Below are 26873 nucleotides of genomic sequence, written 5' to 3'. Positions count from 1 at the left end.
TCTCTCCCATCCGTTCTGCTGGAGGTGCCTGGGCTGGGCAAAAAGCCACGTTAGATGAAGAAGGCCTGAAGGGTGAGACCCCCTGACACAGCCGACGTTGCAGGGTGGGGACATCTCTCATTCTCTTTTTGTTTGTGTTCGTTTTGTTTTTAAAACAGGTTATTACATTGTATCCAGGACAGCTGGAGGCTGGAAATGAGTTGGTACCTTTCCTGTTTATGTTTGGCTTAAAAAAAAAATAAACCACACTGACTTGCTATACCTGCTGCCTCAGTGTGCTGTGCTGCCTCTCAAAACCACGGCGCTGTCTCTTAAAGCGGTTTGCTCTTCCTCTGCGCCCGTGGGAGGCTGGCATGTCACTGCCGGCGAGCAAGATGGTGACAGAAACACCCCCCTCTGCACCGGGCCCCACCAAACCTGCCCAGTGCTGCCGCTGCCTCTTGCTGCCCGCCGGCCCTGCACTGCCTGGGGGGCACAGCCAGCGCATCTGCCCCTCAGCAGGGCTGCCTTTCTTTGGGGGCTCCTGTGTCACCCCCTTTTGAGGGGCTCCTGCGTCACCCTGCTCTCTGGGTCCCTGGGGTCTCCCCAGCACCGGGGATGGGAGAAGCCAAAGGGCTTCTGCGGGAGCTGGGGTTCCGGCTGCTGCAGCCCATCCCAGGGGGAGACCCCCGCCGGGCAGCGGGTGGGGGGCACGGGGGCTGCTCTGTGCCCCTCTCCTTGGGAAGGAGCCCAGCGGGGCCACACACCGCCCACCACCGCGAGCGGGCACGACCAGCTGCTTCAAGTGCCACCAGCGCATGAAGGAGCAGCCCCGGCTCCCAGAGGGTCCCATCCACACCGCCACCCCCTCCCCGCCCCCCCGCTCCCCTCCCGCCCCCGGGGGTGGGGCTGTTAACTCTGGAACCTAACGACGGCGCGGCGGCGGGGAGCTCAGGGACCCGGGGGAGCTGCGCCGCCGCCGCCACCTCCCTCCCGGTGGCGCCCGCCCTTATAAGCGGCGGCGGCGGCGGAGCGCGGTGCGGCGGCCCGCGGCGCTGCCTCCCGGCACGGCCCGGCCCGGCCCGGCATGGGCTCCGCGCACTCCGTGCCCGCCGAGATGCGGGAGCTGGCGGACAGGACCGGCTGTGAGTATCGCCCGCCCCTCCCCCGCTCTGAGCGGCCTGGGGGCACCTTGGCCGGGCCCTGCCCGCTGCGCACCCCCCCGCCCCGGGGGGGGGACCGGCTGGCCTGGTCCGCAGGGGACGTGTCACCGCGGGGAGGGGGTGCAGGCGTGTCACTCGGGGGATGGAGGGGGCTGTGGGGGCATGGCACTGGGGGATGGTGTGGGGAAAGGAGCAGGATGCAGGCGTGGCGCCAGGGGCAGGGGGGATGCAGCTGTGTCACCCACAGGGATGCACCCACGCACCCCTGTGCCGCACTGCACGCCAGGGCGTCGAGCGCGCACACGTGTGAGCCCCGGCAGCACTTTGCCCACCCACACTGCTCGTGCAAGGAATTGTCCCCACAGGGCTGTTTTGCCCAGGAGCCAGTGCTGCCATCCAGTGATGCTCTTGGGGCTGGGATGGTGCACAGCAGCCGGTGGTGCAGAGGGAAGGGACCAGTGGGCTGGGGTCTGCAGCGGGGCTGTGGCCTAGGGCTCCACGCAGGGCTCGGTGCATGTTTTGTGACCCCCTGGGAAGCGTCATCACTCCAGGATGCCCTGGGACATGGCCAGCTCTGGGCACAGAGGTCGGGATGCTCCTGCCTGGTTCCTCCAGCCCCTGCCATACTGGGAGCAGGCTGGGATGGGGGCAGGCTGGAGGGCAGCAGCTCTGCCCGCGGCCAAAGGATGCGCTGGGGCTGAGAGGGTCCAGCAGTTCTTCCCAGCCCTGCCACTGACCCCATGGTCACCTCTCCCTTCCTCCTCTCACTCCTCCTCCCCCAGTAAGGGCTGAGCACCCCACTGGGCACCCCACGATCTCAGCCCTCCCCATGGGCAGGTGCCTGGGGAGTCCCTGGGATGCGAGGGTGGTGAGGAGGTTTTGGGCACCACCTTGGCCTGGGGATGCTGCCAGGCAAGTGCAGCCAGGCTGGCTGCAGCAGGCAGCTCCCACGCAGGCAGCGCTGCCCATCGGCCTTTCCCGAGCACCTGCCCATGGGAGGCACCTGCCTGACGCCCGAGTGCCCCCATGAATCAGTCCCTGAGAAAGGTTTACAAAGGCAACACCTAAAAAAGTTTCATCAAAACCAGAGGTCAGCAGGAGGGAGGAGTGCGGTGACCCCGTGCCACCACCAAGGCACATGTAGTGTGCTGCTGGCGGGCTTCACTGGGCTCCCGCCGTGCTGCGGCTGCTGCTAGAAAAAACTGGGCAATGCAAGGGGGTTTTTACAGGCTTGCTGCTGCAGTACAACGCCACGAGGGCATCTTGGTCACCCTTAGTCCTGTGGGAGGAGCAGGGACAGGGCAGGTCTCCCTGCAGGTCCCCAGGATGTGCCCATGGTGTGTTCCCTTGCCTTCTTGCCGACTGCAGCCCAGAAGCTGCAGGAGCACCGGCAGCTGCCTGCTCAGGGCCGTCGGGGCTGGTCCCCGTCCCTGCTGCCGCGTGCTTGGTCACAAAGCTGCAGCAGAGGCGTCTGTCTGGTGCCAAAGGGGCTCTTCCCAGGACGATGAGACCTTTTCCTGCACCAAGGCTGGTCCTGCAAGGCAAAACACCACACAGGGAGGGCAGCGTGGGGCTGAGTCCCTCCGGTGCATCTCTTCCCCAAGGGATGCCCTCTGCCATAGGCTGGAGAACGGCAAACCCAGTGCCCTTCGGTTTAAACACCATTTTTTTCCCCTGTAGCGTAGGTTGCTGTGCTTGGACATGGGCCTGCAGCATCAGAGCGCTGAGGATGTTTCTCAGCGCCAGGAGCTTGCGCTAGTCCTCCTTGCAGGAAAGCCTTTGCCCTTTGTGCAGGTGCAGCTTTTTCTCTGGAAAGCAGTTGAGCGCTGCCGCTCTTCGCAGGGCAGTGCGGTCCTCGGAGACCTGCCAGCACTGCAGCCCCATGCTGCAGCTCAGAGCTGGGGGAGGAAGACCTGGGTTTGGGGAAAGAGGGAGGAAGAGCCCTCTTTTTTGCCTTGTGGCTGTGGGCTGGATGTGGAGCTGGGCTGGATGTGGAGCTGGGCTGGACTGATCATGAGCATCCAGCCAGTGACCCCTGTGTTTCATCATGTCAGTGTCCGGGACATTTTTCTGAGAGATCAAAGACTTTGGTGTGCATTCAAGTCCCAGATGCTGAAGGCTTAGTGGCCCAGCTGCTCCCATGGTGATGGTGATGTTGTCAAGGGAGAAAGTGAAAGGTCACTTCTTCATGGCCAAAACTGGAAAATCTGGACTTCGCATCCAGATCCTTGTGTGTGTGGACAGTGGCAGAGCACCAGCCAGAGAGGGATTAGGGAAAATAAACATCATTTGGGTGAATCAGTGGTGCCCATGCAGCCAGGCATCACCGCCTGCACGCCAGCGGGTTCAGAGGGGGACCCCCCCGAAGCCCATCCAGGGGCTTAAATGGCCTCATCCTGCAAAGGGGCTGGCAGCTGCCAGCGCAGGCAGAGAGCCGGGGCAGGCACAGAGCCCCAGCAACAAGCACAGATGGGTTTTCCAGTCCATTAATAGAGGTCTGTAAATGCTCAGCCTTACTGATCAATACAGTTTCTATTTCAAGGCTGCGAAACAACAGTCAGAAGCAGAGCAAAGGACATTATTTAAACATAATAAAAGAGAGAGAGGGAGCCAGGCAGCGAGCACACCAGCTCAGCATTGACCTGTTGTCTTTCAGCTGCCACAATTAACCATTTGCAACCCTTCAATTATAGTTTAACATGCTTTTATCTTTCTCCACACCGCTGGGAAAGGCTCATGACCAACTGCTGGTGCAGCCCTGCCTCATGCCCAGCTCTGGCCAGGGCCGCAGCGAGCGCGTGGGTCAAGCTGGCGCCCAGACAGACTCCACCAGCTCATGCAAACAGAGCTGCAAGGCACTTCCCTGGCTCCTGGGAATGGCTACTGTCAATATATGTACGAGAGAGTCCTGCTCTGCATGTCTTCGGAGGCTTGTAGAGCATGGTTACAGCCTGTAGAGAATAGCTGGGGAAAAAATAAAATAACCTGTGTCAGGGGATTAAGGAGGTGAAAAGATGCTGCTGAGCCTCATGTTGTAACCTCAGCGCTTGTGGGTTTCAAAGCAAGGCTGCCGGGCTGCCTGCTTCCAGCCCCTGCCCCAGGCCGATGCTCCAGCAGCACCCACCTTGGTAGCTCGTGGCTCCCCGGTGCCCCAGCTCCCCCCAGGAAGCAGCAGCCAGGCTTTGCTTCTTGGGTGCCACTGGCATCTCCATGTTCAGCCTTTCCTCCGCCCTGCCAAAGCACAGGTAGCTGCTGTCAGCTTTGAGTTTTCTGTTTTTTTCATGTTTCCTGTCACCCAGAGCACACGAACCTCCCCATGTCCCAGGCTGAGATGTGCTCCCTGGGCACGGCTCCTGCCCGTGGTGGCAACAAACCCCGAATTAAATGGTCAGGCCTGTTTGAAGGCTCTGCTGCCAAGGATCCTGAACTGGGGAGGGTGGGATCCTGCGGTGCCATGCCCTGCCATGCAGTCTGGGCCAGGGGAGTTTCTGCAGACCAGGACTAGTGATAAACCAGCCTTTGGCATCGCCCTGTCACCCTCCAGCAGTGAGCAAGGGGCAGAGCACGTGGGGACCGGCGCAGCAAGGTGGACCTTGCAGGGCTGCATAAAGCCAGCAAAGGGAAAAGGGGACGGGTACAACTGTGCCAAGGCGTGCCCAAGACACTGCTCCACTGCCTGGGGTGGGGTGGGAGCCGGCAGCCTTTTGGCTGTTGCCAGATGGGGTAGGCTTTGGTGGTGTCCCCAGGGAACAAGCTTTGCAGCAGGTTTGGGTGCCCACCAGTCTCCTCATGTTACTGGGCAGGACCTGAGGTCTGCAGATGGGTGTCCTAGGGGTGTCCCAAGGGCTTCCCAGTGTCCAGGGAGCTCACCTGCCCCCATCACCTTTCTCTTTTCCCCCAACAGTCACCTCTGAACAGATCGAGCACCTGCACCGGCGATTCAAGCAGCTGAGCCAGGACCAGCTAACAATCCGGTACGGCGCTTCCATCTCCACCGCCGAGGCGATACCTGCCCTGCTGGGAGCTGCCCACAGCATCACCTGCAGCACCTGCCTTCCCTGGGCTGCTGGGGGGTGCCCCGCCAGGACACCCAGCTCCCTGGGCTGCGAGGACAAGCGTGTCCTTCCCAGCCATCCCACAGCCGTGCCGCACTGACTTTCTGCCATGGGGCATTGCAAATAATATGGGGAAAAACAAGAGGTGACGCAGTGGCATGAGAGCAAGGTTGCTCCCACCGAACATCCCACTTCCCCCAGCTTTAAAATCAGTTCTGGGGAGAGCAGTGAAAAGTCCCTATGCAGCAGCTATGGTGGGATTTGCAGTTGTCCTTTTCCCCCTCCTCGGCATCTGTGCAGGCACCAAAGCCGTGACTCTGCTTCCTCGGGAAAGCTCTGGCACGTCCCACCAGCTTCACCAGCCATGCGAGGAGCCAGCACGGGCCAGGGAGCCCAGCTGCCCTCGGCTTCCCCCCCCCGCCAGAGATTATTTCTTGGCTCATTTGCTTTATAAAAAGTTGATAGCGAACGACGAGCACAGGCTCAACCTGGTGTCTGTGCACACAACACGGGGTGGCAGCAGGATGCAGAGGGACGGTGCAGGGCAGAGGAAGCCGATGGCGGGGGGGACAGCAGAAGCTACTTCTGTCACTTTGTCAAGTCCCATTTGGGACCTGATTCCTGGGAAAACTCTCTGAAAACCAGGCAGCTGATTGCAGGCTGAGCCACGAAAGAGCTCCAGCATCGGCCTCGAGCTGTTGTGTCCCAGTGCTTCCCAAAGACCCATTTTAGTGGGGACAGAAATCCCCCCTAGCTGCACCAAGCAGAGGCCAATGTGGCAGCACAGCTGCCTTTCAGTCTGAATTGAGGCAAAGAGGGGTTTTCATGCAAAACCTTGTCTTTCTTCTCATGATCGCTTTGGAAGAATGAGGTTGGAGCTTCTGCTCCAGCCCTTCAGTGACTGTCACAGCATCTCCCTCCTCTGCGGCTCCCTCACGCTTTGGGCTGTCTCTGTTTCTTTTGCAGCAAGGAGAATTTTGACAGCATCCCCGATCTGGAGTTCAATCCCATTAGGGGGAAAATTGTCCATGCCTTTTTCGACAAGCGGTAAGAACATCCCCAGCATCGTGGGGAGGGTCGGGGTGATGGGTTTATCCTCTGAAAGCAGAACGTGGCTGGACAAAGAGCTTCTCCCTAAAGGCTGGGATGGAGCCAGGGTGAAAACTAGGTATTTAAGCTGAGTCTCAGGGAAAACCCAGTCCTAAAGCTTCGCTCTGGCAGGCGGCCAGGGTGGGGGGGTGGGGGTCCTGGCTGCCTGTCACTGGTGGCTCCACTCTTGGCAGGAACTTGCGGCAGGAGTCAGATGGGCTGGCGGACGAGATAAACTTCGAAGACTTCCTGACCATCATGTCCTACTTCAGACCCATCGAGATGAACATGGATGAGGAGCAGCTCGATCGATTCCGGAAAGAGAAACTCAAATGTGAGGCTTTCCCAAAGCCCAGGGCTGGGGGTTGGGTGGAAGGGGCTCCCCTCACCCTGCCATACTCCTCTCATCCCTCCCAGTCCTCTTCCATATGTACGACTCGGACCATGACGGGAAGATCACGCTGCAGGAGTACAGAAATGTAACGTATGGTCCCTCCCGCCCCAACAACACTGAATTCCTGGCCTGGGCTTTGACCCGCTGCCTTGTAGGTGGTGGAGGAGCTGCTGTCAGGAAACCCCCACCTGGAGAAGGAGTCGGCACGGTCCATCGCCGACGGGGCCATGATGGAGGCAGCCAGCATCTGTGTGGGACAAATGGTGGGAGCCGGTTCCTTGCTCTGCCGTGGCACAGAGGCACCGTGATGGTATCAAAAATGGGGCCGGAAGGTGTCCGTCCTGTCTGGGGCATCTCCACTGTCCCTGGGCTGCTTTGGCTGAAGAAGATTTTTTTTTTTTTTTTGCAGGCAGCAGCTTTCAGGGGTTTTGTTTTCCATTAAAAGAGCCCAGGGAGGATAAGCAAACAGCACCCCATAAAACACCATCCTCAGTGCTTAGGGCTTTAGTGTTTATAAAAAGGGCAGCTCCTTGCAGCCGTGGTGGTTCTGGGAACCAATTTTGGGCTGGCCATGGGTCACAGCGTGGGGCCAGTGCTGTGCCTGTGGGAGACATGTCCCACAGCCACTGGGGATGCACCCAGTGCCCCGAGGCCCCCACCCCATCAGCACGGGCCAGCTGTAATGTTTTCTTTCTCACTGCACACAGGGGCCGGACCAGGTGTATGAGGGCATCACCTTCGAAGACTTCCTTAAGGTTGGTGGTATCTGCACTTGTCTCTCCAGGGGGAGGGTGCCAGGCTGTCACAGGGACCTGGGTGTTTGGCCCCCGGCCCCGCTCACCCCCTTCGCCTTGCAGATGTGGCAGGGGATTGACATCGAAACTAAGATGCATGTCCGCTTCCTCAACATGGAGACCATCGCGCACTGCTACTGACCTCAGCTCCCTCCTGACATGCCGAGGAGGAAGAGGAGGAGGAAGAGGGAGGACTCTGCAGCAGCTCCATGTTCCTGGCACCAAGCGCTTTGTACCCGCCTGCGTGCCTGTCCCGCAGTGGGGCTGCCTTCTACTCTCTAGAAACATAAGAGGCTTTTATCTGTAATAAAATATTTCTCTTTTTACTCCTTGCTGAGAAATACTCTGTCCATCCATCGCCCAGGGCCTGGTGAGGTGTCCTCCTGTGCAGAAAGCCTCCACAAATTCTGGTGTCCCTGTAAATCTGAATTTTTAGCCTCTGCCATGTGCTGCTCTGAGGAAGGAGCTGCCCAGCTCATGCTGTGAGACCCCGATCCCCATGCCATGGGGAGTGTGTGCAGGCAGGAATGGGGATGCTGGGGGGCAGGAGATGAAGGCAGCATCCTCAGCACCTGGAAGAAAAATCACATCCTGCTCTGCATCCCACGAGATGTTGAAGCCAGAGAAAGTGGCAGCAGCACAAGGAATAACCCCAATTTATACCAAAACCAGCCTCCTTGGCCGCACCTGCTGGCCGGAGCCAGGCAGGAGGGGCCGTGTGGGACCATGCTGGGATCCAGGCTTTGCAATCGGCATCCCCCATCGAGGCTGGGCCGCAGGCAGCAGGGATGCAGGGACATGGAGACGTGGGCTCCTGGCAGCCGGGCGGCTCCTGCCCCCACATGTTCCCGCTAGAACACGGCACCGGAGATAAGGGTTTGTTTACTGGTATTAATAACTGGATGGCTCGAGGCGGATTTCTGTCTCTAAGGCAGCCTGAGCTGGGAAGGGAGGGGGAGAAAAAAGGGCAATGGTTATTTTTAGAAAAGCTGGAAAGATTTGTTTGTTTTTTCAAAAATAGCTTCCCCTGGTGACATGTATGCTCGATGGAAAAAAAGCCCCCGCTGCAGCAAGCAGACAGCAGTGCATGAGTAAAGGTGCAGGGAGCAACGGATGTGCAGCCACGCACAGCCCCGGCACCAGCCCCCTCTGTCCCCATGGGCAGCGAGTGCCTAGCATCTCCCTGGCTCAGTGAATGAACAGTTTCTCCTTCTGCTCCGCATTAGTGAGGGCTTCTGCACTGCCCAGGCATTCCCCCACTGAGGGCACAGCTATGGACTTGCCCTTGCAAGGTTTTGCAGCTTTGCCCCTCTAAACGCCCCCGCACTCCATTCACAGCTGCTGGAGCACAGCCCCGGCACCGGAGCAGCTCTTCAGAGCCCGCAGCAGGAGAGCAGCAACCCAGTGAAGGACAGCCCTTCCCTGCAATGCAGTCCTGTCCTGGAGAGACCTGTGCTGCTCAGCAGCACCGAGGAGAGGACAGGCTGGAGCTGACCCGGCTTTGCAGGGAGCCACAGGGATGGAGACAACCCTGCCTCGCAGCTACGGGCTTGGGGGTGCCAGCATGTCCAGGCTGGGTGTGCCACAAAGCCTGTGGTGTTGGCTGAGCTGTTGTGGTGCTGGCACGTGGTGCTCGACCTGGGTTGGGTGGCAACAGCCAGGGCCAGTGCCGGTGCTGGGGGCAAGGCTGAGTGCCAGGTTGGCGGCGATGGAGCCCCCAGCTCTTCCCAGTGCAGCCTTTTAGGCCCTGAGGATCTCCCGGTGCTGTCCAGCGGCAGCCACAGCCTCGTCTGTGCGTGCAGGGCTCTGGGGCTTCAGCCCCGCTCTCCTCCCGCTCCCCTGGACACCTCCATCTCCCGGGCTCAGGCCCAGCCACACGGCATCAGTGCTGTCGGAGCGGAGGGTCAGTGCCTGACCTCCCAGCTGAGACTGAGCCTCCTCCTCCTCCTCCCTCTGCCAAGCCCTTGGTGCTCCCTGCCCTCCCCACCCACACAAGAGCACAACATCCAGCTTCTCCTGAAAGCCACAGCTTTCAGGAAGATCCAGGCTCCTTCCTCCCTCTTCTCACAGGAATTACCGTACAGATGCTACAGATCCATCCCGCTCCACAGACCAGCTGTGGGCTCCATCCTGCGCTTCACCCTGATCCTAGCAGCAGCCGTCTGCATCGGAAAGGCCCTTTGCCACCCTGGTGGGACTGCCCTTGCAAAGCCCTTGCTGCTGCTGCTGGGGCTGACATGAGACCATGTTCCCACTCCCTCTCCACACTGTGGTTTATCATGGAGGAGACATCAGTGCTTCTTGCAGCCGGCAAGGGCTGGGTACCCCGTGCAATGCAGGGAAATAGAGGGCAGGAGGACTGAAGAGTATCAATTAGAGGGAAATTATTATCACCTGAGCTAATTAGCCATTCCCCTACATATTTTGTTAGGTGGCAAGGAGAGCATAGGAATGGCAGGGATGTGGAGGCAGGACCCAAAACAAATTGGCTGCAGCAGGGTTTTTTGGCCTTTGCTTGTGTTTGTCTTCTCTGTGGGAAAAGGGATGAAGATGAGAGTAGGAGGGAGGGCTGCACGGAGTGGATGAAAGGGTGAGTGGAATGGGAGGGACTGGGGAAAATAAGCTCACTCCTCGTCCCAGTAAAGGGCTGGTGATAAAGGTCAGGAGCCCCAGGGCTGCACGCAGCCCTGCCCACAGTAACACTTCCTCCAGGTGGGCAGGAGCATCCCCCTGATGGCCAGCAGAGAGCCAGGGCATCGTAATGCTGTGTTGATTTTATGCACAGCAAAACCCAGTGAGATGTAGGATAATAATTCTGTAAAGCGCAGGAAAAACTGGCAGAGAGTTAGGAAATCTGGCAAGGGCAATGCTTCTGCTGCAGACCACGGCAAAATCCTGCAAAGCCCAGAGCGTTTGATAAGGATAATAGTTCTGTTACGGGGCACAGCAAGAGCTGCCAAGATGCTGAGGCCTGTGATGTGGCACCAAGCTCTGCTGCAGACCGCAGCGGTGGTCAGCAGAGAGTAATTGGAAAATTGAAGCTGTTTGCTGCGTGTCAGAAAACTCGGGGAAGGCTGATACAGGCTGAGCAGTGTCTGGGAGAGAGCAGCGAGCTGTGGCTCTGCGGGAGCAGGACCAAGTAGCCCCTGTCACTGCAGGGCAGGTGCCCCCAGCAGGTCTTGGTCTGGCACAGAGGGAAGGGGTAGTTTGTCCCATCTCACCGCCCCCACCCGTCTCTCAGCCACAACGGAGTTCAGGAAAGGCAGGAGAGAGGGAAACCTGCCCGGGAAGGGTGGGAGGTGCAGGAGGGCAGCACAGGAGCACCCAGTGATGGAGCTGGGGCAGCTGGTTGCGGTGGGTATTTGTAAGCTAAATTCTGAGGCGCTCACCCTTCCTTCGAGTGGCACCCCCCGATGCAGAGGTGACACAGGAGCTGACACAGGAACTGCCCCACCAGGGAAACCAGCAGCTGCCTTCCACAGAGATGCATTTGGCCCAGAGGCTGAAGGTCCAGATTTCTGGCCAGAAATCTGCCAATGGCACAGATCCTGATCTGGAACAGGCACTTGCCCCACTAGTTTCTACTGCTTAATCCATCGGTACGTCATCTGCTTATGGGGTCTCCAGCACTGCGGCCCCATCTTCCCTTCAGCAGCAGGGGCTGGTCTTGGAGGTATGAGTGACTGGTAGGCGCTGGGAGGACACCAGCACTGGCCAATATATAGCTAAAGGGGTTAGAACCATCCATGGAAGGGGGAAGAGAGTGTCCAAATGTTGCGGGAAGAAAAAGAGGGGGCAGAGGGGTGTAAAGAAGTGATTTTTGCACCACCACAGCTCACCAATAGCACATGCAACCGGGATGGGGAACGGCAGAGGCACCTACGTCTCTGGATAGGGACCCGAGAGCAGGAAAGGCCCCCGGGCAGGAGCGGGGGGTGCTGCTCTGTGGAGCTGAGCTGCAGGAAGGATACAGCAGCTGGAGACCCCTCAGCCCCTCGCTGCACAGAGCGCCCACTGTTCCTCCTCCCACCGCCCCACAGCATGGAGAGAGGGATGGCAGCGCACAAAAGCTGGAATGGCCCTTCTCCCACTGCCAAGGTGGCCAGGGACATGAAACAGAGCACCTTCTTGGAGTCTTCACCAGTGGCTTGGACCCCAGATGCAAGGAGGGACAGCTGGGGTTTTTCCAGTACGGTACTACAGCCAAGTGTGTCCTACCACGTCCTTTGCATCAGGCCCGTTTTGCTGTGCAGCACCCGTCATTGCCCCTGAAGGCAGAGCTCCGGAGCCTGGCAGCAGCTGGAGGCAGCGATACAGAGACAGCCTCCTCCTTTGATCATGTCTTCTCTCTGGAGAAGAGCAGGGATGGAACTTACGCCCAGGGATCCTTCACACGAAGACAATGTGAAGAGACAATCCTCTTTCTTTTGCTAAAGAACACTGTCCTCAACAGAAACCAGGGGTCATTCTCGAGGTTCTTCACCCCGAACTACCTCCTCCCCGGATGCTTTCGGATCCTTCAGCAATCTGCAGCTACCCAGCCCACCCGATGGGCACCAGCCTGGCACGCTGCACCATGCACCTCACCTTCAGACCTTCTGTTGGGCTCTGCCTGCTCGACCCACACCACCGGTCCAACATGTCCTGACCGCAGCTCCTCAACCCGGACCCCACCACTGGGCACCACCCACCTCAGAAAAGATGTCCCCTCCTTGAGCAATACCCTTTGCCTCTGGGATGCCACGGGGGTCTGCCAAGAGTCCATCTTTGCCCCTGCCTATCACAAACTGGTAGCACTAAGTCCTAGGAAGCTCCCAGATGGGAAATCCAAAGGTGGCATCTCTCTCTGGTGAAGCTTGGATGGTGACTCCATTCTTGAAGTTATCAGGGAAGAGGCTCCATTTAAATGTCACCTAGCCCTGGCAACAACATAAACAGCCACGACTGCACTTGCTGTGCTCCAGCACCCACTTCAGCACAGCATTAATGACTACCAGTGAAGTAGGACAACATCCCTTTTCAGAACAAAAATTAAACTCCCAACATGGATACTCTCCAACAGCCTAAGTGCCCTCATTTGCATTATGAATGCTAGTTAAACACATACACACTCTTCTGCTGTTGTGCAACCTTCCTAAATGAATTCCAGTGATTGGAAAAACAAACCAAAAGGACCACCCTCCAATCCACCCAAAGGAGCTGCCTGCAGACTGTGAGCCAACAAAACGGTGACTGTGGGGACAGAGAATTTCTTTTTCCAAGGTGATGCCAGCCTTCCAGTATCTGGATGGGTTGATGTTTGGTCCCCAGTGAACCTATTAAGTCAAATGCAGGTGCCACAAAGCATTTGTTTTCTAGCAGCTCTGCGAGTACCATGGTCAAGGAGCAAGGAAGCAGGCGCCACAGGCAGTGCAGAAGGAGAGGCGGAGTGCAGAGGTGGACCCCGGGAGAAGGGCTCAACACAGGCGGGCACAAGACAAACTTATCTGCTGCTTGCAGCAGGGAGATGAAGAAAGAACAAAGCTGCCCTGAGATAACGAGGCAAGATAAGGAGAGACTGAGTAGGAACTAGCCAAGGGTGTGTTAAGTGAGCCGGGGCAGCAGGTCATGGCACGGAGGGGAAGAGAACAATGACTGTGGAAGCTCCCTCTGCTCAGCCACAGCAGAAGTCACAGGCCTGGATCAACCCACAAAATCATTTGCGCTACAGAAACGATTATTTATTTGACAGGTTTGAGCCGAGCTTTTATCCAAACTGTATGTGTGACACTTCTTGCTCTTCCAGGAATGGAGGGAGGGACCTGGCTTCCCAGAAGGGCAGAAGAAGGAAAAAAAACCCAAAACAAAACAAAAAAAAAAGCCCCAACTTTATGAAAGATCAAAGCTTTATGAAAGATAAAATTTTATTGGTCAGACAGAATGACTTCTCCTTGCACTTCTTGTACCAGTCCATCACAAGGAAAAAGCTGTTAAAAATCAAAACACATGTGGAAGTTGGCCTAGGGGTGATGGAAGACCACCCCCAGCCAAAGACAACAAAGAGCTGTGAAATCCATCTCTCCAGGCAGGAGGTGGGCAGCACAAAGCTCTCCAGGGGCTGCCTCGGTGACTGCTTAAGGGTTGAAGTGACAGTCCAGCCCATCCCTCTCCCCCCGGTTTGGGCACACTTTCTGCACCCCTCCCCAGCACTGTACTTTTAAATTGATTCCATTACGCTAACAGAAAGGTGTTAAGTTAAAACTTAACCTCCATTTAAACTTAGTTTACATAGCTTTGTAAGTTTATAAGGGCAAATCACAACCGTAAAATAGTAAAACATACCCATGCAGGACTTGAGCTTGTTCACCAAACTGTTGTACCTATGTCAGTGCAACCTGGGTTTAAGACAAAGACTTACTCCTCATTTACACCTGAGGTACCACATCTTACCCTTCGGCACAGCATTAGTAGTAATTACCCGTGCAGAAGGACTGTGGCCAGGTCATCCTTTCTGTTTCACTACACCAACATGATCGATTCCCAGCTCGGAAGCGAGGGCAGGGCTGGAAACTCAAGTGCCATCCATCTCGGGGAAATCCTCCAGGTCTGTGGAGGGGAAGGATCCAGCAAAGAACATACCTGACAGCTAACCCAAGACATGACAGCCTTTTGTTCCAGCGCACAGGGGTTAGTTCACCCTAAGAGACTTATGAACAAAACCCCCACATATGAACATATACAATTAGAAAACATTTAATCCAGAATTTTAGAGACTTAAAAAAATAATTTATTTTAAAATAATTTTGATGCATGTGGCCTGCTGAGATTCCAAGCATCCAGCCAAGGCCAACCATCCCCTCTCCCTCTCTCTCTCTCTCTCCATCACAGTCCCCCTCTCCCAACCACCACAACTTTTTGTGCATGGTTTTGTTCCTAGACACATTCTGATGCACTCCAAGGAAAAGCAGAACGAGCAGCTCATTACAAGGAAAAAAAATTTCAAACAAGGCTCAGCAAGATGCTTTTTCCAAATTCTTGGTGAGTTGTTTTCCCCCCCCCCCCGCCCCCCTCAGGATACACATGAACTCCTCAGTGTGCTCCCAGCCTCCCACCACTTCAGCGGTTGCCACTTGGGGCTCTCGCTTCCTGACCGCGTCCTCTGTCAAGCTGGGATCAGCAACGTTGTTCCCACAAGCAGCAAGAAGGAACATTTTTGTTTACACTGGCGTTCCCTTTCACTCTTCAGACTCTCCGTTCCACCACAGTGGACCTTTGAACATCCGCGCAGCAACATATTTTAGCGACACGCTCAAGGGCAGCTGTACTCTCTGTTCTGCTTTATATCTCCAAGTTTTCGGCAAATGCTCCGTCCATTTGACGTGCCTGCAGCCATCTTTTTGACACTTGTCCCATGTGGATCTCCTTTCTGCCTTTGGCCATGTACCTGGCAGAGGGCTGGACCACAGAAGCCAAGGAAAGCGAGTTACCTAAATGTTATCGTAGGGAACTGCAAGGCCAATGTTGTAGTTGTAACCACTCAGTTCATCGTAGGAAGAGCGGCAGATAGGAAGGATGCTTTCTACAGCCAGCTGGTCCACTGAGAACTCATAGGCATAAATGATTCCTCGATGCCTGTACAAAACACAACCAGGACGCACCATTTTACCTTAATTATACATTTAAATGGGGAAAAACAAACGAAGTTAGAGATTGCCTAAAGGATCAAAATTCGGTGCTTCAGAAGCTGAATACAAAACCCCATCCCTTCTGCACCAGGGCTGTCTGTGCAGTTTTAACAGACAAAACGCCCTCCTGCCTCCTTCCAGGGACCCCAGCAAGCCCTGGGAACGAATGGTGAATCATTCACTTCAGTCCTGCAGAGACATGACTGTCATCTGCTGAAACATTTCTGATCTGTTCAGGAAGGGGGAAGATAAATACACTGTGGTTTGATAGTTCAATGAGACATGCTAACAGCCACCCGAGATGCAAATACCAAAACCTGGAGTTTAAATACCAGTAGTTTTCCTTTAGGAGGAGACATCATTACTAATATTTAGAGCAAGGGAAGAGCTGCATTCCCTGTCTGGCTGCAGTGGCCTTTATATCCCCCTGCTGAAAAACAAAAGCATATTTTTTGTGCTCAGAAGTAAATAAAGAGCCAATTCATCAATGGTTTTGAAAGCCTTTTTTTTTTTTTTTTTAAAGTTTTATTTTTTAGATGCTATTTTCTATTACTGCTTAGGATCATTGCTCAGGTGCCCAGTGTGCCATTTAAAAATATACAATATAGCAGATTTTCACAAAATCCTACCCTTCAGAGATGGCTTACTCACTTGCGGTGCACGGTAAGGTCGTCGTCCGTGATGCTGGCGCCTCGGGGAGTTTTCTCATCAGGGATGTTTGCAGTGATGAGACTATGAGAATTAAACCATACGTGGCGGACTGGATGTCTGAAAAATAAACCCCACAACACTGGGTGAGATGTCACCTGCACTGGGCTTCTAAAATGCAACTGCAGTAAAGGAATCTCACTAGATTAAATAATAATTCATTTAAATCAGCGCCCTCCCTGTGGCCAGAGATGGGGAGCCTGCACCTTTGGCTCTCCCCCTCCTGTCTGGAGCAGCTGAGCGCAGCTTTTATCCCCATCTAGTGGGCTGCTACCAGAACACACGTGGAGCCCAGAAAACGGTACAGATGCTCGGCAGCACACAAGCTGCAAGTGAGCCGGGCTGCCTGCTGGCTTTGCTGCTTTAAGGACTGCAGCGGCACACTCCTAGGAAAAGCAGGATGCTTCCCCAAATGGGAATCCCCCACACCCCTGAACACTGAGCTATGGCTGATTTAGAAATCCACTATATGGCACAAGCTAAGAGGTCTGGTCTTCATTCGTCTTCCTCCCGCTGGCGAATAAACTAACCCTGAACCACTGTAACAGCATTTACTGCTCAGGTAGGAGTAACTTATCTTCTCAGATTAAGGTTGTGGAGATGAGCCATCTTAATGTGTCTCCTGTCATCTCCCTTAGCTTCTGCCCTTGCTTTCCATTCATGACGCCGGGCTGCAGGCGCGGATAACACCACACACACCTTCTTATCTACAAAGGCCTTTCTGATTGAAGTGAGCCCTTCTGATTCCTATGTAGATCAAACAGTCTTTAAAATGTTTAATCTAATGGTTTCACTTTTAGCATACCCCCAAAGCTCAGATCTGCACTGCCTGCTCTCCTTCTTGACACGCTCATTAGTGCCGCTCCAGGAGACAATCAATGCAATATTGTCCTTAATGCATCAGCCACATCACGATGGGCTTTATAATTCACAGGGTCAAAAGAGAAGGAGATACCTGCTATTAATCAATGACAACTCCAACTTTAACTTCTCTGACTGTAAATACCTCATCTAGCTCCTCTTTGGGGAAGATGTATTAAAAAAAAAAAATCAGGATTTATCTGTTCATTTTATTAAGGGTATCACTCAGACTTACAAGGGGCTAAATCCTTGAGGTCTTCATTCAGACAAAGCTAACTCCCTGGGAATTGTGCCTTGATCAGGGAATCGTAATTTGGCTGTAGCAACTAACAGCCTTCCATCAACTCCAAGATACTTGATCTCTGCTTGTACTTTCAGTACTGTACTTCTTGCGCTTTCAGTACAAACTGGTATTTTAACATTTACATGAGTTTAAATACCAGCTTGGCTTTCACCTTTACAGCTAAAGGAATGTGTGAATGAGGTGAACAGAAGCACACGTATTGTGTAAGGATATAGCAGACAGAGTGTCAGAACCCATCATTCTGAAATCAAGTCAGGAGTCCAGGATTTTAAATCCAAGATTTAATAATGTCAGTACTGGTTGGGGATGGGTCAGGGAGAAGACACTTACTGAACTTCATAGAAAATCCAGGCAAAACATTTCCATGCTCCCTTACATCTACCGAAGCACTTTTTTTAACTAATGAGTAAAAAGCCTAGAACAGCTAAAGGGCACACGCAAAAAAACCCAAAACCAGCACAAGACTCCAGGTGGGGAGGCAATCTGTTCCTAAATCACATGAAAACTAAACAGAACTCTCAGAAGCTTTAGAGATGGGTATGTTATCATTTTGGTCCTGGATCATCCCATGCCCACATTCTTCCCGTCAGGCGGATCTGATAAACACCCTTGCAACAGGAACCCAAGCAGACAAAAAAAAATCACCTTGCGTGCATTTCCCAGAGCTTCGTGCCCATCCGTTGGTCCCACACACAGACCAAGCCCTCTTCTCCTCCACTGACGATCTTCCAGTCATCCATCTGGACCGCTGACACTCCTAACTGGTGGGCATAGAGGGAGCACAAAGATTCACCTTTGCGGAGATCAAATACCCTGACCCTAAACGAAAGCAAATAAGGAACAGAGATCAAACCAGCTGTGGATCTGCAGTCTGTGGGTTCCAAGAACACAACTACTTTTGGGGTTATGAAAATACATCTACAAAGACAGTAGTCCCATGGCCACTACAGGGTCAGAAATCCAATACGGCTGACACTTTTCACCACTGCATTTTTACTCTTGAATTCTATTACCAAAGGTATTTTAAGGCAGACTTCTTCCACCACAGAGGACCCTTCTGTCTCTTTACAAGTGCTTGGTGATACAAAATTTAAGTGAAATTTGGAGAAAGCTCCCCTATCTGTGCCTCTCAAGATGTTACCAATGCCATGAGGCATAAAATACCGTGTTTTGGGCATACTGCTAAAACCCCTTGGTACCTGACCCACGTCTGCTGTGGCCAAGGGGTAGTATTACTACGAGGGTCAAGGAAAGGATTATTATTACAAATATTTCGGAACAGACTCAATGTGTGGCAATTCAAAAGACAAGTCAAGGGAATTATAGGTTTATATGCTTAGAGTTGATCACCAATATTGCAGCAAAGCTGTCCACCAGCAATCAGGATGTCTTCCTATTGTAAAAATGTAACTACTGACTGTGGGCAGCTTTTAGGTACATCTGGTTTTCAGAAATTATTGATCACTCAGACAAGGCATTTTGAAAAGAAAATATCGAAGACTCGGCTAGAAGAACTGTAGAAAAAGAGCACAGGATTTCAAGCACTGCAACAAGTCCACAAAGCCAGTTAAAGCTGATGGTGTTAAGTTTTGAACCCAGCACATTATCACAACAGAGTATGGTTTTTTGATCCTTATATACCAAGATTAAGAGATAAAGCAAAGCACATAAGTGACTTCCAAAAAATATGCAATGAGTGAAAACAGAAGTGAAGCGAAAATACTGATCTCAGATTTGAAAAGAAGCCAGAGAAAGTTCCTCCCAGCTGATGACTATCAAGAATGAAACCATCAGGTACACATTAATTCCAGAAAAAGCCAAAACACACTCGTTCCAACACATTAACTGTACTTTATTCCCTACCCCTGCTATGATCCTAATGGTATTGCAAGTCTTTCCTTTTCCTTTCTCAAATGGAGATTGCATCATATGATTTTACAAATAACAACCGAAATAAAAGGCAACAGGACAGTCCAAAACTCCAACAGAGCAACATCTATCTGACATGTAGAAAAACATGCTGGAACAGAGCTAGAAGCACGCTTTGTGTAGCTCTGCAGTCACCCTTAGGAAAACCCCATCACAACAGTTGCTGGTGGTGAAAAGGACTTCTTGCTTTCTCCAACTCCAGCAGAGAGAAGCTTTGGCTACATATTAGAGCCGTGCTTTGGGTAAGGATGGAGTATTTTGGAAGTGTTCACATCCAGTGCTTTCCCTGTCTTACTGCATATGTTCTGCATGGCAATCAAAGCTTCTTCTGTTTGGTAAGCACAGTTGGAAACGAAGATCTGATTGTGTCCTGGTTATTTCACTAACAAAGGCCCAGGTTTCAGGCAGGTGTCTATTCTGGCACACCTTTGGAGGAATCAGAGGCATATTTGAGTTGTTTAGATGTGCTTTGGGGGGGGGGGGGAATAATGGAAAAGCATTTTGCAAACCTAATGTGATGCTCTAATGTAGACCTGGCATGGGCTGCCATCTCCTGCCTCAACAGCTGGGCTCAGTGGGAGCGCATCAGATTCATCTGAGTTCAAGGGAGCTGCAAGGAAGGTGTTCTCGTGAGCAGGCTTTGACTCTCCTGTTAGACTACCTTAAAAGTAAACTCACTTGCCTTTAGGAGAGCGTGCAATACATGTTTTGATCCACACCCTCCAGTGATGGTATCCACTGGCCTTGCTATCTTTGCTTTCCCAATCCTATTCACTGCCTTAGGTTCCACCAAGAAAAAGGGTGCTGTTGTGCAGTGCATCAGCACATGCTCCCTGTTATCAGCAACCTTGCCCGTGTGGAGCACAGCTAAGCAATCAAATCAATCAGCAACACCTCAGGAGTATTTTTTTGATGGAAAGACAGATTTTCTAAGTCCTACCAGAAACATTTCACAAGTGTTACTTTTCAAAATCATGGCTTTGATTAAAATAGCATATACTAGTGAAACTGTGAAATTATTATATTTAATTCAAGCAGTAAGTTTTCCCACTGGAACTCCCATGGCAAGATCCCTATTTAATCACTTGCTCCGAAATAGGCCTATGGAAGTTCATGGCACATTCCACCCGTGGATGGCCCAGCACCTCTTAATGCCCTTCAAGACCATACACGTGGTCTTGCCTCCTGGATGCCAAACTTATTTGCTGAACTATTGATTCCTAACTTCTCACTATTTTAGTGATGGCCAGCCTCTTGAAATCAGTCAATGCTTGAGCTGAAAAACTGAAAAGCTTTCTGGATGCAGGGTGCCTGGGTGCAGACATTTACTTTAGTATAAAGCGAGTAAGTTTCAATCTCACTTCAGGGATATCAATGTTATCTGCTCTCACATCATTGTGCAAGAGATCAAAATTGGAGGTAGTTTTACTGGGGTGCTCTGGAAAATCAATTATCTGCTTTTAGAGGAAAAGAAACTCTCAAGGATTCAATTACATGTGTCAAACTTCAGATATTTCCTTTATCCTCTTTGCTGAGAAAGTGTGAGGTTTGCTTGCACTGCCTATTCACTGAAAAAGAAAAAAAAAGCTGTTTGACAAAATAATCATTTTTGCAAGCTGCTGCACTGGTGGGACAGAGGTCTGGGATTTGGCAAAGGGAAGTATCCGCCTTACAATCTGATACCCACCACCACACCAGACCACCACCTGCAGCCTGATGCCCAGCACGGAAAGGAGGAGGGAAGGAAGAGGGAGCCATTAGAGACTGGCTCCTCGCCACCCCACATCTCCTTTGGTGCACTGGATCGGACCCCACAAATAACTAGCCAAAAAAAGAAAATCTAAAAATTGGACTCAAAGGGTCTTTTTAAGCACTTTAATCCTTTCGCACTGACTGTTCCCAGTGCGTCCATTCCTGGCACCAGATATTGCGCTGGGAAAATCCTACTCCCCAAGCCAAGGAGTTAAAGAGAAAGCTGCTAATCAGCTAAATAGAAGCTGGAATCTGTTCATATGAAAGTCTCTTTTTTTTGTCACCTGAGGGACATCACAGTGTTCCGAAATACACTCTTGACATCATTTGGCAGACGGACCCATCTCATCCTACATGATTCATCCCTTAGGTTATTTTTTTAATATCAGAAAGTGAGCTTTTAAATGCCAAACTAATTTTGCGGGTGGTGGTGGGGAAGGGGAAGATATTCCAAGTGGTCTCGCTGGGCTGTACACCAACTGCGTCCACCAAATGGCTTAAAAAGAAAGTCTTCCCATGGAGCTTTCTGAAACAAAGCAAACTGGCAGCCACATCCAACTATTACCTAATATTTTGTTCCTGAAGTTCACGCAGGCTGCATTTAAAACATTAGAGGAGAAACAAATTCTAACAGGTCCAGATGTAGGACAGCAGGACAAGAAGGAAGCTAATTTGAGATGGGCTACAGCTCGTGGCAGTACCTACCTTCTGTCTTTATTGCCCGTAACAAGCATGTTTGGAGGACTGTTCTGGAGGTTGACACACGTAAAGTCACCTATCGAGTTGCCCATCTTCTTCAGACACTGACTTGTTTCCAGATTGTAAAGAAGAATCTGGCAGAAAGAGAAAAAAACACTGGCTAAATGTAGCCCGAGCACAACAACTACATTTTGCTGCAGCACAAGGCAGAGCAGTTATTACCATCAGAGACGGTTTGCAGGACTCTTTTCTCAATATGCTAACACAATGAAAATACCAATCTACCCCTATTAAAAAGGGCAACAACATCCTCAGAAATAAGGAAATCAAGTTTCACAACAGAATCCATCCAGCAGCAGGGATACAAGGCTTTTGCCAACCAGCATCAGGCAGGTATGGCTGGCAAAGCCAGCCATACCGATTTGCTCCAGATCAAATTTTTAAGGCTTACAGGGAAAACCAAATAGTTTCACCAGCAATTTTAGTATTTGAAACAACAGTGCAAGTAAACAGAATCAACATTTAGAAGGTTTAGACAGATGGACTGTGCAAAAAGATTCAATCAAATAGAGCAAAAACCAAAGTGAACCCCGACTGGCCCTGCCGATCGATAGCTTTTGTACAGATCGTGCAGCAGAAACAGTTTAAGAGAAATAATAACATCTGAAGCGGCAGCTCAGATGGGAAAGGAACAAAAAAACCGCTGATTTCAAGCAACGTCCAAGATGATTCAACCAGAGACTGGAGGAGAGGTCCGAGCGTCTCCTGCTCGTTCACCCTTCATGCAGCCATCAGTTTAACCATGTTCACCGTCCTCCCTGTGGGGCCAGATGAGATTTATCTGTATGGGCCTTTCCATTTAGGAGAGCAAGTATATTTAGAAACAGAAAAACGTACTGGTCAAAGCCCAGTGGAGCTCAGCAACAGTACCTGGTCTTACAGAACTTCATAAACATTATTACATTTCATGGTGATGCTCCTTTAATTTAAAAGAAACCTATCACCATGAACAGTAACGGTAGTTAAAATGTCAGGAAAAAAGCATGGCTTCCATGGCAACATCAGCACGGCTATGTCAACATCACATCAATATTCTTAACTTCTACTTTTCTGATTATACCCACATACAGCTTAATAAATAGTGCACTGTCTGTACATATTATTTCAGCATTTGCCAGAACAGCGACAGTGATGCTGCCTGCCTGGCCTTTTACTTTCTATCTGTGCAATTTTAGGAAGCATCTGAAAGGTCGAATTAAGAGAGCAGGAGGGGATCATTTTGTGATGGATGCCTCTAGGCAACAAAAGTGAAGCTTTCAAAGTCTCTAGGAATACTGCAAAGAAAGGCAGAGAATTTGCAGGTTTCCTCCACCTGCTATTTCTCCCAAATGAAGAGCAGGCACAGTTTTATTTCTACGTATTACCAGCTCCCTATTAGAATCGGCACATTCATACCCAACTTCCTCAATTGCTTACGCTATTTATATTCTCCCAGCTAGTTCCCTTTCCCAGATTCGTCTTTGTGAAGCTGCCTCAAATACCCATCTTAAGCATGTAATTCTTCATCCTTTAGACCTCCCAAACCAAAGCAATTTTACCCAAGCTCTGCAAAGCAAGGAAGACTCTACCTTTGCATGGAGACCTCAGACATAAAAGTTGCCAAAAAACAAACTTAAACTTCCATATCTACAAAAAATGTTGCTACAAACTGTATTAAAATGTTAGTCTTCAAGGTAAAGACCAGTTTACAGTCTGTTCTCACTTGCAGCACAGCTTCCAACAGCTCACTAACCAAACCCGGAGATAATGACATTCTGGCAAAGGTATTTTGCACAGTCTTCAAGGCAAAGGAAATTAATATCTGTGCCTGGCAACCAAGTTTCTCCTTGGAAAGTTTTGAACAAAAGACAAAGTCAATAAACTGCTGAATTCAACTTCAGAACAATAACTGATTGGGTCAACAGCAACGTATTCCAGCTCCCAGTTGAGCCTCTGAACCAGCCCTTCCCAGCTGTATGTTAAAACTCTGGAGAGGAGAGGGCCAAATGCTGCTTTTTCAAAAGTCCCCTGGGGCTAATACTTAAAGTGAACATCCATAAACTATTAATTTATCTAAATGACCATAGCTCCCATCTACCCTATAAACATATGATACATACTTGAACATTCAACTATGGCTGTGAAAGGCTGTAATGAAAAACTGAGCCCACACAGCATTTAAACATCCCCCTGCTTTACAGCGGAGCAAATACTACATATTCTCCTGCTCTTAGTCTCAGTTTTAGGCCGGGGGCAATCCTCATATGTAGCCAGCACCAGCTGAAAAAACATTTTTCTCTCTTCACATAACTTGTAGATGGTCACCAGTTTAAAGTGTCTGCGTCTAAGAAAGAGAAGCCGTAAAATAAATAAATAAAAAATTCAGAACACCAAAACTGGAAGAAAAGCTTTTGTCTTACTATCTTCTCCTACCCGCTCCAGTTCCTTCTCTTCTCAGATTAGTCTCCATTCTTTTAAAGATTGCTAGGTTGTTTGTTTTTTTTTTTTTTTTTTAATTTATAATGCACATGTGTATTTCTAGCCAGTTAGGTCCAGTTAGAAGAAAGATTCTCTTTGTATTTCTTGGTATTCAGATTTTGCCTACCTTTAAATTCAGCTCCTGTCCTGAACAATTTTATAGTCTGCAAATTAATTTCAAAATCTTATCCTGACAAACTGATAGGTAAAGAAACAAAAAGAACTCAGAATGCTTTTTAAAGACTGAATAATAATTTTGTAAAGACAGGTTTTTTAAAAGCATCGTGACAATTTTGAAGTTGCCAGAACACTTCTGATGAGCTCTCCTATAATATCCCAAGGCAAGAAGGATTTTCTTTACAAAGGCCAAGGAGAAAGAATGAAAATACCTGGTCAATAGGGACTTGAAATAAGGGTCTGTATGTTAAAGGGCAGATAAAGCATAAGATCTTTAGGAGGTTTATAATCCTATAATGCACACTGCAAAGGGATTACCCTTTTAAAGATATTTATAATCCTATAATGGACACCCAAGACCAGTGACCTAATAGGTACCCAACTGAAGGTAAGTGAAGCAAGAGCATTTGGGTGTGAAATGAAGTACCCTGGGATAACACACTAATGAGCACCCCTTCCCCCAGTGGGACTTTAGTGACACAAGGGAGGGAAAAGCATTAAATACTCTGTGCAGATGTATCGGGATCCAACACACAAAATAAGAAGTGTTACCTATTAACATTGTTCAAATGAAAAGTCGAAGTTATTGGAGAGGAGCCAAGCAATCTCCCAGAATGCTTAATAATTCAGCAAGCCAGAAATAGCCAGAGTACCTTTACCATTATGTTTAGTTAAAGACCACAGAGATTAGAAAACACATTATCCATCTCAGAGGCGATTCTTCCCGTGTTACAAGTCCCTTAACGACCTTTACCATCTCTCCCTCTCTCTCTCTCTCTTTTAATAAGGCTGAGCAAATGGGACTTCATTTTATCCGATTGCCACAGACTAGTGGTATTAATTATTCATGCTCATACTCTCCCTTTTGTTAAGGCAGTGCATTAGACTAATTTCCCTCTTTACTGTGTGAGTTGGGCAAGTCTCAACCCATGGTCACTGTGCTCAGATAGATGTGCTGAGATGCTGGCAAATTCACGCGACGAGGCAGAGGAAGAAAGGAAAAGTTACTGTATTTCACGGAACTGCAGAGCAGCGGGTACGGGGAACTCTTTAAATGCTGTCCAAGAACTCAAGAAAGACGACTAAATTAATTCATAACAGAATTAAAAGTCTCTGTAGCCAGAACAGCTAAGCTGTGAGCTTTGTTACATCTTGGAGCTAAGTGAGGTCAAGCATGGTCGATGTACTCTGGCTGAGATACTTCCAAGAAAAACCAAGGCATTGAAGGAACTGCTGTTGATGGAACTCTTCCATGCACGTCCAATACCCCAGCAGGTGTTTTGGGATCCTGTGTTGTTGGAGATGTCTTTTTTGGACGGAACATTAAAACAACAAATCCCCAAGCACTTGTTATCAAAGAGCCTGTGGTACTTTCAACAAGAGCAGGGGTGTTCAACCCACTGTCCTGGCTGAAAGCCAGCAGACAACTGCTTTGTGAAATTGCTAGCTTCCCTCTGCAATCACATTTCTGCTTCTTGTCAAAAGTTACCGCATCCTACGGCTACTAAAAAAAATGAGTCTCTCAGATCTGGGCAAAGCGCTCTGTATATACAGTATATTTCATCCTTATTTAGATGAAGTATTGAACAGAGTATCATAAATACTAGCCAAAAGTATACTGTACAACCACACTCAAAACCTACATCCTTTTCCTTACTGAATAACACACAGGACACATTAAAGAACCACTTTCTCAGAAAGAACTGTCTAGGATTGAGGTTTCTAACTGTCACTTTAAGAGACAGAGGCTCAAAATTACAAAAAAAAACAACTGAGTTGCTTAAAGAGGCAGAGGAACAAGCAGCAAGATTGGAAACAGAATTTGCATGTATTTCCAGATTATGTTTCTTCCCCCTTTCCTTCTGCCCATCCCTCTCCCAACTTAAAAAAACCCAGTATTGCTTGAATACACACAAATACTGCCAACAAAAGAAAGGCTCGTGAAATTTCAAGTCCATCATAAATAAAAAGGATCTGGTTTTTGCTCAGGTCAAAACCACTCAATTCAAAGTGTACCTACAAAAGCAGTAAGGCTATTTCACATGCATTTGCGGCAGAAGTCATCAAATTAAGTACAGCATATGGTACACACTGCTGCAAGTTTGAATTTTATTTCTAAAGGGATGTGGAAAAAAGAATATTTTCAAAGTTTACAAGCCTCAGGGGCACAGTTGCCGGTGCAAATGTATTGAATTGCCTACTGTAAATATGGCACATAACACTGCTACAACAACAACAAAAAATATTTGACTATTAACAAATGCAAGGTCAGCATATTGATACTCGTACACAGAGATAAGTGTTCTGGCTCCATAAATTTAAAGATGAGCTAAGATTTAAAAGGAGCAGCTGAGGGAGACAGACAGACAGTCAGAGAGAAAGAAAAAGAGTAAATCATACACGAAACAGCCAGTAAAAAAAAAATAAATAAAAAAAGCAGTTAATATACATGAATAATGGATGTTTGATTTAAAAGCAGTTTACTCCAATATGATGTAATTTTTGACAATCAGCCAGAGAGACTATTTTGCAAGTTCTTGCCAGATATAAGTCATTGTGTAAAGCTGGTAACACAACCATTTCTCTGAGCATGTGGAAAATTGACTTTCATGCCATCCTAAAGGTGACTTTATGCTGGCAAATGGGAACTCTTATTTCGCATGCTGCACCAAGCAGCCTGAAGCGATGCTTAAAGACCCACACAGACAACTGCAAAAATAACAGTCTAAATAGCTTGCGGCAAATCCAGCAGCAAAAAAAGCCAGCCATGCACACTGCCCGGTCCTTC

The 26873-nt window shown here is 50.2% G+C and overlaps 2 protein-coding genes across 4 annotated transcripts in view; one reads left to right on the top strand and one right to left on the bottom strand.

Moving 5' to 3' along the window:
• The first annotated feature begins 957 nt into the window (after positions 1-957).
• TESC (tescalcin) lies at positions 958-7800 on the top strand. 2 transcript variants are annotated; one of them, XR_005829622.1, is made up of 8 exons: positions 958-1124; positions 5047-5116; positions 6164-6244; positions 6481-6620; positions 6704-6765; positions 6836-6990; positions 7388-7435; positions 7538-7604. XR_005829622.1 is itself a non-coding variant. In XM_040606332.1 (8 exons), exons 1-8 carry the CDS (start codon positions 1067-1069, stop codon positions 7613-7615), a joined length of 645 nt encoding a protein of 214 aa, XP_040462266.1. In that variant the 5' UTR covers positions 960-1066; the 3' UTR covers positions 7616-7800. The 2 variants fall into 2 exon arrangements, 1 of the variants encoding a protein (XP_040462266.1); XM_040606332.1 differs by having other exon boundaries at positions 960-1124; positions 6836-6943; positions 7538-7800.
• Positions 7801-13359: 5559 nt separating this feature from the next.
• FBXW8 (F-box and WD repeat domain containing 8) overlaps positions 13360-26873 on the bottom strand; it is a 53563-nt gene continuing 40049 nt past the window's right edge. For both annotated transcript variants that reach the window (XM_040606310.1, XM_040606320.1), the window contains 4 exons: positions 21398-21525; positions 17657-17830; positions 15790-15906; positions 13360-15085 (listed from right to left, as the gene is read on the bottom strand). In XM_040606310.1, the coding sequence (XP_040462244.1) occupies positions 14941-15085; positions 15790-15906; positions 17657-17830; positions 21398-21525 (564 nt within the window). In that variant the 3' untranslated portion in view covers positions 13360-14940. The remainder of the gene's footprint in view (positions 15086-15789; positions 15907-17656; positions 17831-21397; positions 21526-26873) is intronic.

The sequence above is a fragment of the Falco naumanni genome, chromosome 1, assembly GCF_017639655.2.
Source record: "Falco naumanni isolate bFalNau1 chromosome 1, bFalNau1.pat, whole genome shotgun sequence".
NCBI lineage: Eukaryota > Metazoa > Chordata > Aves > Falconiformes > Falconidae > Falco > Falco naumanni.
The sequence above is the reverse complement of the archived record's forward strand: the minus strand, read 5'-3'. Positions and strand labels throughout refer to the sequence as shown.

What these genes read in the sequence shown, in the direction of transcription:
- TESC (XM_040606332.1), top strand. Translation starts at nt 1,067, where the DNA reads ATGGGCTCCGCGCACTCCGTGCCCGCCGAGATGCGGGAGCTGGCGGAC. An exon ending in GCTGGCGGACAGGACCGGCT is followed by an intron (nt 1,125 to 5,046) that starts GTGAGTATCGCC and finishes TTCCCCCAACAG; the next exon opens with TCACCTCTGAACAGATCGAG. An exon ending in CATGCCTTTTTCGACAAGCG is followed by an intron (nt 6,245 to 6,480) that starts GTAAGAACATCC and finishes CACTCTTGGCAG; the next exon opens with GAACTTGCGGCAGGAGTCAG.